The sequence below is a fragment of the Lonchura striata genome, chromosome 14 (assembly GCF_050655825.1).
Source record: "Lonchura striata isolate lonStrDom1 chromosome 14, ASM5065582v1, whole genome shotgun sequence".
In the NCBI taxonomy this organism is placed as follows: Eukaryota; Metazoa; Chordata; class Aves; order Passeriformes; family Estrildidae; genus Lonchura; species Lonchura striata.
In genome coordinates, this window is record NC_140716.1 from 6,004,956 (window position 1) to 6,021,587 (window position 16,632).

The 16,632-nt window shown below is 40.8% G+C and overlaps 1 protein-coding gene across 4 annotated transcripts in view; it reads left to right on the forward strand.

Annotated features, from left to right (window-relative positions):
- The window catches only part of PRKAR1B (protein kinase cAMP-dependent type I regulatory subunit beta), a 93,907-nt gene that overhangs the window by 11,705 nt on the left and 65,570 nt on the right, over positions 1 to 16,632 (forward strand). For all 4 annotated transcript variants that reach the window (XM_021539728.4, XM_085592210.1, XM_021539727.4 and 1 more), the window contains 2 exons: positions 939 to 1,109; positions 4,842 to 4,933. In XM_021539728.4, the coding sequence (XP_021395403.1) occupies positions 939 to 1,109; positions 4,842 to 4,933 (263 nt within the window). The remainder of the gene's footprint in view (positions 1 to 938; positions 1,110 to 4,841; positions 4,934 to 16,632) is intronic.

The window sequence follows — 16,632 nt, forward strand, 5'->3', positions numbered from 1 at the left end:
AGTGAGTGTGCTGTGGCTGTGCCAGGGGGTGAGGAGGAGGGCAGGGTCTGAGCAGACAGCTCCTGCTCCTTTGACTGACAGACCTGGATGGTGCAAAGGGAATTTTACTCCTTTATGCTTTCCCTTGAATCCCAGGAAGCTGAGGGATAGAACATGGGGCTCTGGGAAAATACTATAATTATGGATAATCTGGTTTGTGTCTATCCTTTTGAAGTAAAATTCAGTGTATGAATTGACTATCTTGCAACTCTGACCTCCTTTCTTGAAGGTTTTCTGTACTGTTTTCTGCTCTTGTTGCTCTCTCTTCAGGGATTCCCTTTCCTATTTTATTCTCTGTTCCACAAGCAGAAATCTGGAGAATAACCTCCCTATTGGCCAGCTGGTGCTAGGCCAGCCACCATCTTTCATAGTCCTCTGGAGCCTACCTTGGATCTTATTTGCTTGGAAGGAGTCCCACTGATTATAAATCAGTTGTATGGCAGAAATTCTGGAGTAGGGAGCATCTTTGTTGTTTGTGGTGATAGTAACCTTGTAAAGCAGAGCAAGATGAAGAAACCTATCTAATATATCAATGTGTGACTTCTGACGTTGTCAGAAGAGACAACAACATAAACAAGCCAACTGAGAAAATAACAGCTGTGATGATGGAGAGTAAGTCAAAGAAGTTTTGCTTTCTCAACAAGGAGTAGTGCAAAGATGTGCCTGCACTTTATATACATTGGTTGCCATGATGTGTAAGAAAGAGCTGAACAGGTCAGATGCCTGTACACATGTTGTAGTTAATGCTATTCTCATTAAATCTGTCATTTTCTTTCAGCAGTGCGAACTGACAGTCACCCAAACATAGACGTGAAAGGGTTGCTGATAGCCATAAAAGAAGGGCGAATTGACTAAATCCATGAGTAAGAGATGTTTCAGTGTCTCTTTTTGCCTTGCAGGAAGAATGCAAGCAGATCCTGGCCCGGCAGAAATCCAGCTCCCAGTCGGATTCTCACGACGACGAGATCTCCCCTCCGCCGCCCAACCCGGTGGTGAAGGCGCGGCGCAGGAGGGGCGGCGTCAGTGCAGAGGTGTACACGGAGGAAGATGCTGTTTCCTACGTCAGAAAGGTAACCTGGCACACCTCCCTGCCTCTGGGAGCTACAGGACAATCGAGTGACCCATGCTTTGTCCCTGATTTGGGCTCCTGGGCCGGTCCTCCTGCTGGCATCAGCGCAGCCTGACCGTCCTCACACTCAAGGTCTTTCCCCATCAATGAGATTTCAGCATTCACTGTTCCTTCCTTTTTGAGATGTGCTGCTCATCTAACAGGGTCAGTAGTTCTCAGCCATTTTCTTCATAATCACTGGCTTCAGCATCTTCTGACTTTGATCAGAACCTCTCATTATCAGAAGACAGCTTTTCTATTGCTACATTTCCTGTTTGTTTTCCATAACTCAGATCTGCCTCAAGTTTTCTTTAATCTAGGTTTCCTAGACCGCTCAGGCACATATTTCCTATGTTGATTAGCTACAACTTTACCCATTGAATTTTGGAAGTCTCTTGACCATACTTGGGTGATTTTGTGTGACCATTGTCTTTGAAGAAATGCCAATCCTAAATTAGATAATTTCTTCACTAGGAGCTCTATTTGAGGCTTCTCTCTTTCTAACTGCCTTTTTTCACAAAAATATCTAGCTATGTTATATTTTTGATATCTCTTAATAACTCTGCATTTTTTTTTTTTTGACACTGGCTAAATCTTTCTAAGATTGTTGAAAGAGAGACATTACAATAGCATATGTCATGTTTGTTTAGGGAGCCAGGCTGAAAATGTATTTCATAAAGTTGACAGATGCTACTAATGTGCTTTTGTGCATGCCTGGAGTAGCTTTAACTCAAAGAACTTTTTCTTTATGGAAATGCATTTTGTCAGTCACTGTTTTTTGGCAGAATGCTTTTTGCCTTTGCAGTCAGATGTGCTTTTGTCATCTGCTTATGATACAAGTTCACTGGCTGCTCTGGGGATTTCTGTCCCAAGAAAAAAAGAATTAGGAGAGCCATTCATCCTAAAAACAAGTGTGTAAGAGTATTCTTGTGGCAGTTAAATAATGTTTGCAAGTGTGTGGTATATTTTAACAGCACTGTAGTCAAGCCATTAATGAATGCCCTGCACTTTTAAAAAACTGTGTGATACTTCAGAAGCCACTTTAAAACACTTTTCTTTCTGTGCATTTTGCAATATCCCCCCCCAAAAAAACTTCCATGAGGAGATTCCATTTGTTTCTGCTTGTTATGGGTTACATCTGACTCTTCTGAAAATCAAAGGAAACATCCCTTCCCACCCCCCTGAGTAATTCTTTTATGTTTATAGTGGAACCTGAAGTAAACTTTATTTTCTTCATTTCTCAACAGTGATGTCAGTGAGCCCTGACAGTAGCATGAGTAGGCAAGAACCAGAAGCAGCAATACAGATAATATTCTGTGTGTTCTGTGACTAGCCCTGTTGTGATTTTAATTTCCTAGGAACTGACTGATCTTAAATAATAATAATTTAGGGGATAATTTCTTGTACAGCTAGAGATGTTGGAAAGAATACAGAGATAGCACTGGGAGGATTTGTGTCAGTGTTTGTCTTCTGCCATAAGCAAACGAATCCCATGGTGAAACCCATGGATGTGTGTTTGTGACAGATTTCTAGAACACAGAAATAAAAGGAGACACTGAAAGGACAAATTGTGGAACAAATTTAAAGGAGTAAAAAGCAAGGCAAAGGTTGTGATAGACTATTGCAAACAGATGGAAATTTAGATAGTAGTCAGGAAGAACTGCTGGCTTGAATTCAGGTGTTGGATAGAAACACATCTGGGTTATAAGCCAGTTTGAAGGATCCCTTGAAGGGGTGAGCTATAGCATGAGTAGTGCTAGAGACAATGAAACGAGTTATGTCCCAGGAGAGAAAATCAAAAGAGATTTAGCTCTGTGCTTTGAGCAAGCACATGGCATGCCTTCATTCTGGGGAAGATCTCTGTGGAGAGTTAGTTCATCCTTGAACTAGTGAGACCAATATTTGTCAACACATCTGACAACACAGTAACAACTAACAGAACAGGAATCTTGCTCTGAAGAGGGTTATCAGCTTGCAGAGAACATTCAGTGATTATTTGGAAGAGTGATGTGAGGCATGTCCAAGTGATTCTTATCAGCAGTTGACTTTGGTCAGGTGCCTGGTCACACCTCGAGGATCTCTCCTGTGTTTCCTGTGTCCCTGCCCCAACAAACCCACAAAGCCTTGTGGCTTTCACTGCTGCAAATTTACACTGAGACAGGCTACTCAGTGCTATTTCATAATCAGACAGGAAGGCTGGAGTTGAGTGTCTTAGTGATCTGATTATTTACCCTTTGGCTCATCAGCAGTAAGCTGAGCTGGTGTATTCTTAATAGAGCAAGGGTTCAGGCCTGCAATTCAATCCAGTGTTCCTCTGATAGGGTAAAAAACAAGAATAAGATGCTGACTGAATTTAACACTGAGAAATTTAAGCTTTTAGATCAATTAGATCAGGTTTCACTCTGATACAAACATGCAGTTTGTACATGTATACTTCTCCAGACTTAATTGGAGTAATCTGATGACTGCAGCAGTCACTACAAGAGAGGTCTGAAGCCAGTTTAAGTTTCAATCTTCACAGTGCAGCATTTCCCTGTGAAATAAATCTTGATAATTCTTTGTGGGAACTGGTTCTACATCAGTTTTACTCTTTGAGACATCCTTCTTTTGGTTGGGTAGTTCCTACCTTTCCAGGATGAGGGAAGTACCTGCACATCAACACAGGTAGTAACTTGCAGCAGACAGATGCACTACTTCTAGCATAAGAAAATGTGAGTGCTAAATGCCCCTTGTCAGACCTTTACTGTGCAGTAATTGAGACTGACAAACATATTTTGATTTTCAGAATGGAGTAAGGTTTATTTAACACTTGAAACTTCTGCTGTGCTTGATTCTGTCCTGTTATAATTAAATTATTAAGGAAAATCACAATATCAAATACAATGGATATCTTTGACAGGTCATAATTTTGTTACAAATTTCTTGTGTCTCTCCTAATCTTGGAGTCTCTGACTGGTAGAAGAAGATACTTGACAAATAGAGAGATACATTATCTACTGATATCTTACCTAAGTGGTTACCAAAATGGAAAGCTTAGCTTTCCAAAGTGGAAATACACATGAATTTCAACTTTTATTTTAAGCAAATTCATGCACAACAGGACTCTTGACATCTCTCCAGTAAACAAATAAAGACCTCTTCATTCTCAAATGGAAATTCTGCTCGTTTACCATGAAGCCAAGGCACAGGATTTTGACTCAAGTGGGTCTATCAGGAGCTTGGTTCATTGTACCACAGGCAATACTGAAAAATATGAAGTAATCAATAAATTTTTACATTTTACCTAATGAAATGTTTCTATTTTCACAATTTTAAAAGTCGGTTGCTTCTGATATGGGTTAGAGGGAAGAGGAACATAAAATAAATTTTCCTCAGTCCAAGATATTTGAAAGGAGACTACACAGCTGCCAGTACCCCCTAATTACAGTATTTCATGGATATCCTTCTCCTTAGTCATCCCATATCTTACATTTATTTTCTGAGTGTCATTTTGAAAACAAAACTTCTTATCCTCACATTATCAAAACTGTAATTTATTACTTTCTTAGTGGCTTTATATTATAGCCTAATCCTGTCTCAGTGCCTGAAATCAAATCTCATCCATTTTCTTGAATAGTGGAATTTTCTGTAGATTTCATGATTTGTGAGGAAATACAATCAGGCTTGTAATTAACTTTCACTCTTTTCTCTACAGGTTATTCCAAAGGACTATAAAACTATGACTGCTCTGGCCAAGGCCATCTCCAAGAACGTGCTCTTTGCTCATCTTGATGACAATGAACGGAGGTATGAGGGGCTTTATGATTCAAGGGAATTCACAGCTTGGTGTGAGGACAAGAAATTAAATTAAATTTCATCTCAGGGTCCAGAACTGCTCTCACTGATGCATTTGAGTCACACTAGATGCACCCTCAACCATGCTCATGGTATTATGACAGAGGGTAAAATCACAAGGTAAAAAAGGACAAGAACAGGTTAGAGTGTATTCAGGTATATTTAATATTTTCAGAACAGATGGGCCTGATAAACTTTATTCTAGATTACTTGATTAGTTAAAGCAATCTCAGAAGCATTTGTCATTACTTCTGAAACTCAGGCAAGACAGGTCAAGTGCTGAATAAGTGGGAAAGAAAAAGCTTAATGTCTGTAAAGAGATAAAAGGGAATGACAGGTAAATTATTTTGTTCTTGGAAAAACTGGAGCAAAAAAATCATGTATAAGCACCTGAAGGAGACCAAGGAGTTCAGTAACAGCCAATGTGACTTTTAAAGACTTGAAAATGCCTTTCCAGAACTGCTAGCAAGCTGTACAGTTGGGGGAGGCACAAAGGAGGCCAAACAGCTCAAGTTCCAGTAATGTTTTTGACATTAATGTTTATGATGGTTTAATAAAAAAAACAAAACAGGGAAATGTGTCTTTAGTGAAACCAGTATGGAGTCAGTGCAACACTGATGGAATTATACCAAATAGAGGTATCACTGGTCCATCGTTCCAGTGGAAAGGTATATTGAAGGGGTTATTCTGCTTTTCACCAATATTGTCATTAGTAGCCTCAGTGGGACAGGCTATGAATGTTGAATTTTTAGCTGACATGAAGATGGGAAGGGCTGCTAAAACACTGGGAGACAATTCAGCATTCAGAATTATGCTGACAGGTTGAAGGAATGTTCTAGTGAAAGCAGTATGGATTTACACTGAGCCAAGTGCAGAGCCTTAGGCAGAAAAAACACCTTTATGACTATAAGACAGTTTTGCAGTTTTGGTAGTTCCTTGAAAAACTATGTGGGACTTATTGTGACTCATGGTCTGAATAACAATCACTAATGTCAAGCTATTTTTTGAAAATACTAATGTTTTTCTGGGGTAACTGAACAGAACATGCAAGATAGTCCAGTGTTGGAGAGATTTCAGCTGGACCACAGTGTCCAGTTTGGGCACTGCACTTCAAGGAAAAGAGGAGGAAGTTCCTGGAGAAGTGCTGGGAATGATCACAGACCTAGATAACATCACTTCTGAGGGAAGAATGGGATTGCTTGGCCTGCAGAATAAGAGTTGGGGCAGAGGGATGCAATAATAGCTTATAATTGCATGCGAATATTGCTATGTGAGTGATAAATGGCTCTGTGGACCAGAGGGTAAAGAAAAACAATTTTAAAGTGCAGTGGGAGAGAGTCAAGTCAGATCCAAGAGGAAGTCTCTGGTTGCTTGGGTAGGTTGTGGAGTCTCCTCCACTTGAGGCCATGAGGACAGGTTAGACTGTGTCTGCCAGGAGGCTCAAGATCAGCCCTGCCTTGCAGCAGATAAAGCTCAGTGAGCTCAGGAAATCCTCACCAACCCCACTTTTCCGTGCTTCCATGGTTAGAAAAGACAAAAACTTTCTCTACACTGGTGGCTTTAGTTCTGGCAGAACATCAGCAGCACAGTCCCTCATTGGGGCTGCTCAAATTCTTGCAGTCAAAGCACATTCCAAGAGTGCAGATTTTGCTCCCTCTTGCAGATGTTTACACAGTTTAATTACTCTGCAGTCTTAATGATATCATAGTAACATGCAGATTTCTGGAGTAATTAGAAGACGATGAAGTTTGCACATTTCTTCTTTTTCACCCACAGAGGATAATTCTTGTACAGAACTGCTGTGAATCCTGATTATGCTGTCAGCATGCTGATGTGACAGGCACTGAAAGGATAGGTTTTAGGGCTGGAAAAAAGGACATTTCAGTAATTTGTTATCAAAAGAGGGTGAGAGACAAAATCTGAAGGACAGTGTAAGCTTTTTCTTACACTGTGCTGATTGCACATCATGATCCAGGTCTCTCCTATCTGTTCCCTGTGTCCCATTTTCCTCTGTCCTGTCATGGATATGTGGTAGGAGTGAAGAGACCTGCACAGGCTCCCATGTGTGTGCTGCAGGTGCATTGTGGACTCTGCTTTTGCAAACTATGGCTTGGCCAGGTGTATTCTGCCTCTGCTGAATAAGATTCAGAAGCTGCTGGGTTGTGCACTGGAGCATGGTCAGGTACAGAACATTTCCCTGCTCAGGGATGTGTCCAGAGGCCTGGTTTGAGCCTCATGATGAGCACAGCAGGCTATAGCTGACATCAGGAAAAAGAAAAGGAGCTCACAGAGGATGCATATTCTGCTCTGCACACAAGTTTGAAATGAAGGAATAAATTGACATCATGCTCTTACCCTTGTCTGGTTGCATTTGTCAAGTGTGGAGAAGTCAGCAAGTCAGAGCATACCATTGCCATCACTTCCAGTCTGCATCTTCTTAATGTAAATATGTAGTTCAGTGAAGTAAGTGGTAAATTACTTCATTTGGGCTCTTGGAATGGTGGAAAGCTGGGTAAGGTTATTTTGTTTTCTGTGCTGCAGTGGTGGTGTTTATTCACTTGTGTTTATTTCCTCAGTGCTTTCTACACTGAATATATTATCATTGTTTTATCTAAATTAATGTTTGACAAAAATGTAGGAGGTGTTCAGGTGGGGGAAGGATGGACTAGCAATTTCTCATTTACAATGGATGACTCTTACATTTTTTTCTTTCTTCAAAAAGATATTTGTGTTAGCCTGCTCTGACTTGTGTTGCACTTGCTGCTTGGCATCTGTGAAACTTAAACCCTTATTTATAAAGGCGGAGTGTAGCATATTATCTCTGTGTCAGATATTCCATATGAAGGGTTGGTTGCATGAGAAATCATGCTGAAGTTAAGGTAAACAAGTATCTTTTTGCACTGGTGTTGGAAATACTTTTCTTCAAGTCTTATTTTAGATCACATCTTTCCTTGTGCCATGCTTCAAATGGGGTTGCCATCTATGTCCTACACACACAGAGTCTCTGGTGTAAAATTATTCTGAAATGTGCAGTGAAAGGGAAATGTAACTGCAACAGGACCAAAAGCAGCAGAGCTAGTTATCAGCAACTTTTGCCAAGATGTTCAAGAGCTGCTAACATTGCAGAGAGCAGTGCAGCTCTGCAAGGTGACGTGGCAGCGCACTCTTTTCTCTTGGGACTTGGTTAAACTCTGGAGTGAGGTCCTGGATCTCTCAAAGCCAGTGGCAAAGTGCCTGCTCGAAAGAGGGAATGTGGTTTTAGCTGTGAGGAGCTGCTGTTCTTATTTGAATAACTGGGAATGCATGGTTTGTTTGGAGGGGAATTTCCTTGCTGATCTTATCCCTTCTGGTTCTAAGGCAACCTCACGCTTCAGACCCGCACTGAAGATGATTTAGGGTTTGCATCAACTTCCCCCCTTGTTTTGGCCAGTGCTGCTTGGGAATTTTGCATGTGGGTGAGGCTGGTGAGGCCAGTTCTGTGCCTCTGTCCTGCTGCTCTGCCTCTGCAGCCACGGAAGGATTTCTGTCCATGCACAGATAGAATTACACCCATAACTTGGCAGCGCTCTGTTTCCTCTCCCACTCCTGGGTATCCAGCAGATTAACATCCTCTAAGGCCTCCTAGTTGTGAAATGGTGTATAAAGTCAAAATTGGTGACAAGGGGCCAGTCCGAGTGACCTCTTTCTGACCTCTTCTGATTAATCTCTTCTAACCCAGCAGTGTAGCTATGAAGATTTTTCATTGTTCATCACGTAATGCTGGAATACAAGCACACCCACTTGGCTTTGCTGTGATGCTGAATAGCAAAGGGGAAGCAAGAGGAAGAAATTATTCCATTTTCTACTGTGGATAAAAATAAAAAGTAACTTTTCATCATGTCATTGGCAGGGTGTTGTGTCTCTACTGGACAGGGGCAGCCACTGAGAGGGGGATAGTGGAGAAGGTCGGAGGTGAGCTGCTGTGGGAATGGAGGTTGGACCCAAAGTTGATAATTGCCAAGGAGGAGAAGGAAATAGAACTGAAATAACCAGAAGGGGAGAGAGCAGGGCTGAGAGCAGCAGGAGTGTCACTGCTGCTTCCAGGGTGTCACCAGTGCCAGTCTGCTCTGCTGAGCCACATCTGCCAGTCCCTGTGCAGAAGCTCTGTGGCTTCCTGACCACATAAAGAAGTGTAAAGGTTAAATGTTCACCATATCTGTGTGCAAATGCTATGTCAAACTCATTCATCAAGGAGTAAAGAGAGTAGATTAATATTTAGCTAATGTAATTTTTGGAAGCATTTGTTACTAATGTACAGGCAGCTGTAAGGCTTGAAACAGCTTTCAGAATATTTTTGTGTATTTTATTACTCACAATATTAATAAATTGGTTCCTTTGAACGGTATAGTGGTGTGAAACAGCTCTGAAAGCAAGAGGCACAAAATGGTATTTAATGATTTTACTAAAACATTGAGATCTTTTGAAGACAACAAAAAAGTACCAAGAAATGAGCTTGAAGACTCTGTATTTATTTCAGCAGTATACAGTGTTGTATTTACTCTTGTGTGTTCCCTGCATGGCAAAGGTGGGAGAATAAAGATCATTTTTTGATACCTGTGATTGTTGGGACAAAGATCTACAGATGAACACTGGCACTTTGCAGACCAGGTTCCTTCCCCTACTTACCATTTTGGATTATTTTCATCTCTCCCCAGTTGCTCCATGTCTTGCTAGTTTCTTTAATTTTTTCACAGCAATGGGATATTTTTGAATTCTATTTAGCACCACTGTAATCAGTGTTTCCTTTCCTGCAAAAGTGCTACTTTGGCCATGAATCTTCACCATGTATTTATGCTGTTGGTCACCTCTCCCCTAATATTTTTAGGTTTTGTGTCTTTACTTTCAGTATATCTATTTTCTCAGACCATTTCTTCAATTTCTAATCATTTTACATCCTAAAGTTTTTTTGAAGTGCTTGCAGCAAGATATTGTCTACAAATTCAGAAAACACACTTTTCATCTGGGTCACTAATGACTTGGGGGTTCTTTCAATACAGGCATAATTTATCATGAGAAAAGTGGCCTTCCATAGCTAACAAGTGAATTTTTGTGGTTCTCCTCTTGTTCTCATATTGAAATCTTCTTGAAACTTCTGGTGATTAGTGAATTTCAAGGACATTATTATTGCCATCAGCTTTATTCACTTCTGCATAATACCATGTTTTATTAAAGCACTGGCTGCAGGCCAGCTGGAAAGCCTCATGCATGTGGAAGAAACCTAAGATGGCACCATTCAGGAGCAAGGTATTTTAGAAACAGAATGCCACAGCTATGACATATTCATAACACATCCTGTGTGTGCCTTGCTTGTAACTTAAGTCTTTTGTCAAAAAAACAAACACAGACTTAGCTTCTTCCTGTGCTTCATATATGCCTATAGTATGCAGAACAGTGCAAGAGAAATTCCACCTTAGGTAAAAAACTCAGGGTATGGTTCCACCATTGATTTAAGCTGAATTGTGAGCTGGTACCAAAGGATGAAGTAAGAGTGAGTGCCAGACCTTTGGTTGCATGTTTCTCTTGCTCTCATGGCCAGGTGAGCCAGAGCAGCTCTCTGAAAATCCTCCCCTGCAGGGTTACTTTCAGTCAGAGCAGGTCCTTCCTTTCACCCTGTGCCTGGCTGCCAGAATGCTTTGGCAAGGGGAAGGATGGAGTGGGCAGGGCAGGATCTCCCTTTATGGCCACAGCAGGGGCCCAAATCAAAGTAAGAGCTGGCAAAACTGCACCTTAATTTCCATACTAGTCACTGGACAAGGCTAAGGAAGGAAATAGATGTGTGGTTACCTCTTAAATAAACCTTGCCAAGAATGTCCAAGATCTTGAGCTAAACCACTGGGAAGATGAGAGATGAAAAGAAAGAATCAGAGAGAGAGAAATTGCACAACAAGGCATGGCACTGGGGGCTGAAGGGCTTTGTTGATCCATAACGTGGCTTCCTTGAGTTACATTAGGAGTTTTTGGTGACCAGAGTTGGATGGGATCCTTCACCCTCCGTTTTGGGGGTAGCAGAAGAGAGAGGAGATGCAGCATGACCCCAGTGTGGTGCAGATGCATCCCATGAGGGTTTGTAAAGGTGTGAATGCCCCACCTGTGCTGGAAATTCAGGCCAGTGGTGGCCTGAGGACAGAGGAGGTGTGACTATGCAAGAAATATTATGCATGTGTAACAGGTCTGGTACTGAAGAAACTGGTGCAAATCTCCTCAATGTGTGGGAGATTTTTTCCTGGTCATCAGTGGTACTGGATGATTAACCTGTCCTGTGAATTCTAGTTGTAAACAACCCAAAGGAGGAAACTCAGATTTACCACGGCACGTTAAACCAATCTTTTCTTCTTTGGGTAACACCAAGCTATTTTCCAGGTAAACTCCTTACAATCCAGCTTTTCTTGGTGCCTTTTGTGCCTTGTTTATGGCCTTGATTCCTCATGGTGTTTAAAAGTGTGCTCTTTAACTGTGAGTTGTTCCATTGGCTGGCTGTAGATGTCAAAGGAACTCTTCATGTAGTTAAATGGAAGCACACTCAGTCTTGCTGAATTGGAGCTTGCCAATGAGGAATACTACTTAAACTAGAAAAAATTACAGATTTTGGAGACAAGAATCATCTGGCAGCACAGATGGAAATGAAACCAGGTAGAGCTGCCCAGCCATTTGGAAAATAAATGATCCAATTCTCCATTGAAGGATTAGCTGTGAATTTAGCACTGACTTTATTTTCCAGTACATCCATCTCATTTGTCCAAGAATTATTGTCTTTAATTACCATTGTGGTGCCTGCAGGCAGCAGTCTTTAAATTAGTTATGCAAAGTTGTGCTCTCAGCAGTCACCCAGAGATTGTATCTGCTTTGGTATCAATCCCCTTACAACAGCCTGACAGCATCAGCAGACTGTACTTTTTGTGATGTCAGGATTTGGCCTGGTAGGTAAGCTACTCTCTTAAACAAAACTAAAAGCACACACATTTGGTATTTATGGATATTTTTATCTCAAGAAACAAATACTGTCAGTTTGTGGCTTTTTAGGGGTTGTGATTCACCCTCAGTGTTTTGTTAGACAGTTTATATTCTTCATCACAAATACTGGTGGCGCCATGCCTAATGGGGGTTATTTTTAATTCTGCATAAAGCACTGGTTTACATATGGGCAGTATGTCACCCATTCTGAAAAACAGAGCTAAAGAAGAGAAGTTATTTACATAAATCCTTTTTAGATCTAGAAAAAATAGCCTGAGGCAAATAGTATTCATGCATGATCGTGAAACAATCTTGAGTCTAAACTTATCTTTCTATATATAAAACAGAAAAATTATGCCTGCTGCTGAATTTAACGGGCCTTGTAAAATTTTTCTACCACTGCAGTATACACGACTGTGCCTTTGTGTGCTTCTTTACACAACAATTAGCTGGCAGTGGCTCTGCAAATACATTACTCAATGCTAAGGCTTTCCAGAATTAAACACAAAGGTTAAATAAAAGAGCATCCACTCTTCTCAGCAAATCTTTGTCTTCTGCATCAGAGCAGCTGGAAGCAGAGATTTGTCTTTGTGCAGGGACGAACAAGGGTTTATTTCAACTTTAAAATGCTGCTTCCTTCTTTTCACCCCCAGGAGGGTTGCAGGTAACCTGTCACCAGTTACTCCTGCTCTCATGAGTCTTCACGAGGTGATGATTCTGCAACCTGTGAAAGCCTGGTGCCTTCACCTGGGATGTGACTGGTACTGGAGGATCAACTCTGCCATTCAGTTGCTTTGTTATGCATTTAGAGGAGGATGTTCAAAGAGCTTAAAAGAACTGGATATTCCCACTGATTGATATGTAGTGAGAAGTGAATGTTTAACTCCTCTAAGGTTCTCTTGAAAATCCCCACCTTACATTCTGAATGGTTAGACCTGTGCACTTCCATGATGAGGTGACATCTGCTTAGCAACACCGTGTTTGAAAAGGCAGGAACTGCCCTTCAAATGACAAAATATCCTATAATACTACAAGATTTAGTAGTGGGATTTTTCTTCTGTATAGAAGGAGAGAATTCAACTCAACAACCAGATGAAATTTCTCTGTCATTCCGGTGCACTTAATGGGAATACCAAGTGTAAGTTATTTGACTGTTAGGCTGCTAACTCTCTTTTAATGAAAAAAAAAGCCCTGACAAACCCAAACAATGATTTAGTTCTTGTTTTACAAGTTCCTTACTAAAGACTTTGACCTGAAGTACATCGCGTCTTGTGAGGTAACAGCTGGTCCATCATTGTCTTCGGAAAGAAGTAACAGTTGCTAAGATTTCCAGAAACAAAGATGGTCTTTGAATCAACTGGAACAGCTGTAAGAGACTGACACACCATGCACTGTCAGCTGCTAAATTCAGATATTCAGACTGCCTGAAACAGGATACTTTAACCCTTAGGCACCACCAGATTCCTTTTCTCTCTTTTTTTATTTTTATAAAAAAAGCAGAAAAAGAAATTGTGTTTTCATTCTGCCTTTTGCTTTCAGAAATTAAAAAACAAAGCAAAATCCACCAAACTATCACTTTCTTTGTAGGGAGGTTGTCTTTTTTGTATTTATTCGAGTTCTGATTTATAAATCATCCAAAGACATGCTTGTTGACAGCTGAAATTTGCATTAGAAAAGTATAATGTGCTTCTCTGTGTGGTGCATTAAAATGAAAATATAAAAGTGCATATCCAAAAAACAGCATCAGATGCTATTTTAAGGTACTTAGCATCTTCCAAGTTTTATATGTGGAGACTGTATTTAGTTAATTGAAGCAGAATGAAGGTGAATTTATCATGTCTGTGAGGGAAAGGTAAATGATAGCAACCACCTCTTTAAAAGACACATGTTAGATCCATGTGAGATCCAAAAGCTGGTGGCTGAAGTTGGGCACATACAGACTGGAAAAGTTTAGTCTCCTTTTTAGAGCAATCAGGGAACTGATCCATAATTTAAATTAGCTTGGGATGTGGCAGATTTTTCCATTGCTTGAAACCTTCAGATCAAACTTGGCTCTCTGCTCTTGCTGGTCCTTGCAGTACATTCTAAAGTGCTCCAGAATATCGTGAGGATTTTTTTTTTTTTTTCAAAGATGGCAAAATGTGATGACACGAAAATTTATTTCACTTAAAGAAGAGTCAGCAGCCATCTCTTACTAACAAAACCCTTGTATGACATTGGTCCTCCTGAAAGCCGAGCTCTTACAGCTTGGAGCCCGGTGATTTTTGGATGTCTGAAACAGGCACACACTGGGACTCTGGCTGGGCTATTGTTTCAGCCCAGTTACAAAGGATGGGGTTTTATTTAGGAGCCTCTGAGGCTCTGTAGCTGCTGTTAGATGGTGTCAGGGAAGCTGAGCACAGCATGGCTCCTCTTGTTGCTGATGGAGAGGATGGAGCATCCAGCAGAGGTGCCCAGGGCTCCACTGGTGAGGAGCTCTGCTGCCCAGACCAGGGGTCCAGTGCTCAGCACTGAACACTCTTTTCTTGTCCAGACTGGCAAGAAGCTTCTTCCTAAGCCATTTTCTTCAGTATTTCCCAGCTTGGCTTCTTCCAAAAACTCTTCCTGATCACATCTCACCTATTTCCGTGTGTGTCCTGCACTCCCAAGTCCTGGTTCTGCACCATCTGAGTGACTAAAAGATTGGCAATTATCATCACTGCTTGCAGGATCAAGCTTAGTTTATTCTGTTTGTGGATACAACCATGTGAAAAAAGTAGATTTGCACCATGACCCCAGAGGATCTGAAATTTAGAAACTTTGCTCCTGTGAGTGAATGTCCTAGAATAAAGGCTGAGACATGAACTGAATAATTTTCTAGATATGATTATTGAGGTAAGTAGAATAAACTTCTCAGTCTAGAGCTTTAATTCTAATCAGTAGGAAAACACTTGATAGTCTGTTACATATTTACAGTTACTACAAGATCCACATAAAGGCTAGACCTGCTGACATCCCTCTCTGAATTTGCAATGAAAGACCAAGTCTGCTGTCATTAAGCCAAATTCCAGCTCTGTTTTCCACTTCTCTGTATTTTTCCTGCCTGATAATCTGAGACCCATTTGTCATGAAAGTCAGGGAGAAACAAGAGAAACAAAACAACAGATTTATGTATATTCTGAATTTAATTTCTTCTTATAGAATTCATTGTTGAAAAGATTTTTAATGAGACTTTGCTGCTACCTTTGGATTGCTTGCTCTTCTTTTCCCTAACAGAGGCACATCATTATTGTATGAGGTGAATGGGAGTTACTTCTCAGTATCCAGAAATAGACTTTGGCCTTTTGACATCCTAATAATTCCCAGAACAGCCAACTGAACCTTCACCATGATAGACTGCATTTGCTATATTAAAATATTGTAGCAGTGCCCTGATTTCAAGTCCTGACAGTTTAATCACTGCAGTTGACCCATGTTTCTCATACAGCTGCTTTCTGCAATGTGGTTACAACATCCATGCAGATTTTCCTTTGCTTTTAGAAACCTGTTTAAAATAGTGAACTTGTTTCGTCCAAGTTTACCTACTGTTCTTTAATACTATGAAATGTGTCATATTTCTTCTCTTATTTATTAAATCCTGTGCTTTGACTGGAACTTATTTCCAAGAATATTAAATTATTGTTCTATTATTAGAGCACAGGGTTTGATTCCTTGACAGGTTGACAAGAGCTCTGGAACACTTTGCAGGAGCAACCCTTCCTAATCAAAACTGTCCTCAGCAGCATCAGTCAGTTTACCCTGGTACCAAAATACATTTGAAATGAAGCTGCTCAGTTGCTCCAGCAGCGTGTTGTGGAATCTGGGACTTGGTGCTCTCTTTTTCACAGTCACCCCTCCCTCTACACTGACAGTCACACCCAGAGCAGCAGCTTCCAGCACTCTGCAGTGCCTGATCCCTTGCTCACACGTCCTGATTGAGCTGCTCAGACATTCCAACATCTCTCAGGCTTCTTGGCCATCGTGTACCACATTGTTATAGGCTCCTGGGCATGTGTCTCCTGCCATTTGCTAGTAATTAGCTAGATTGCATTTAGACGACAAAGACAATAAACCTACTAATTTGGTGCACCTTGGAATCTTCCTTGTACTGCAGGGTTATTTTTCTCAGCCTTCTGAGTGCTTGCATTTACTGTGCTCTTTGGCTCCTTGGCATCCTTCCTCTTCTGGTTTAGGATTTTAACCAAGCACTCAAGATCACTTTACATGCTCAGTTTGGCTGTTTTTAATTACCTGAGCTATGTGTCATTATGTCAGAAGATTTAGATTTCTTTTGCAGCAGTTTGCTGTGAAAACAGTTACCTTACAAATACAGTTATTTTGTCTGTGAACTATGTGCTTTTAGAATAGTTTCATTTCCAAAGGTTGCTTTTAGGGAAAACAAGGTGAAATGAAGTGGGAACAATGGAGATTCTGCAAACAATTCTAATAGGTAATTCCTTTCTTCCTTCCACGACTTAGTGTTAGAAATCAGATTAGAGCACCAGAGATACAGGAAAAAAGAGAAAATACAGAGTGATGTTGTATCCAGACTCCAGAAGCGTGTTCTGAAAGCCCACAGGTGAGCTGATGAACAATTCACGTAAAGGTTACATAGAGCTTTTTTCTGATAGGTTTCTCCACAT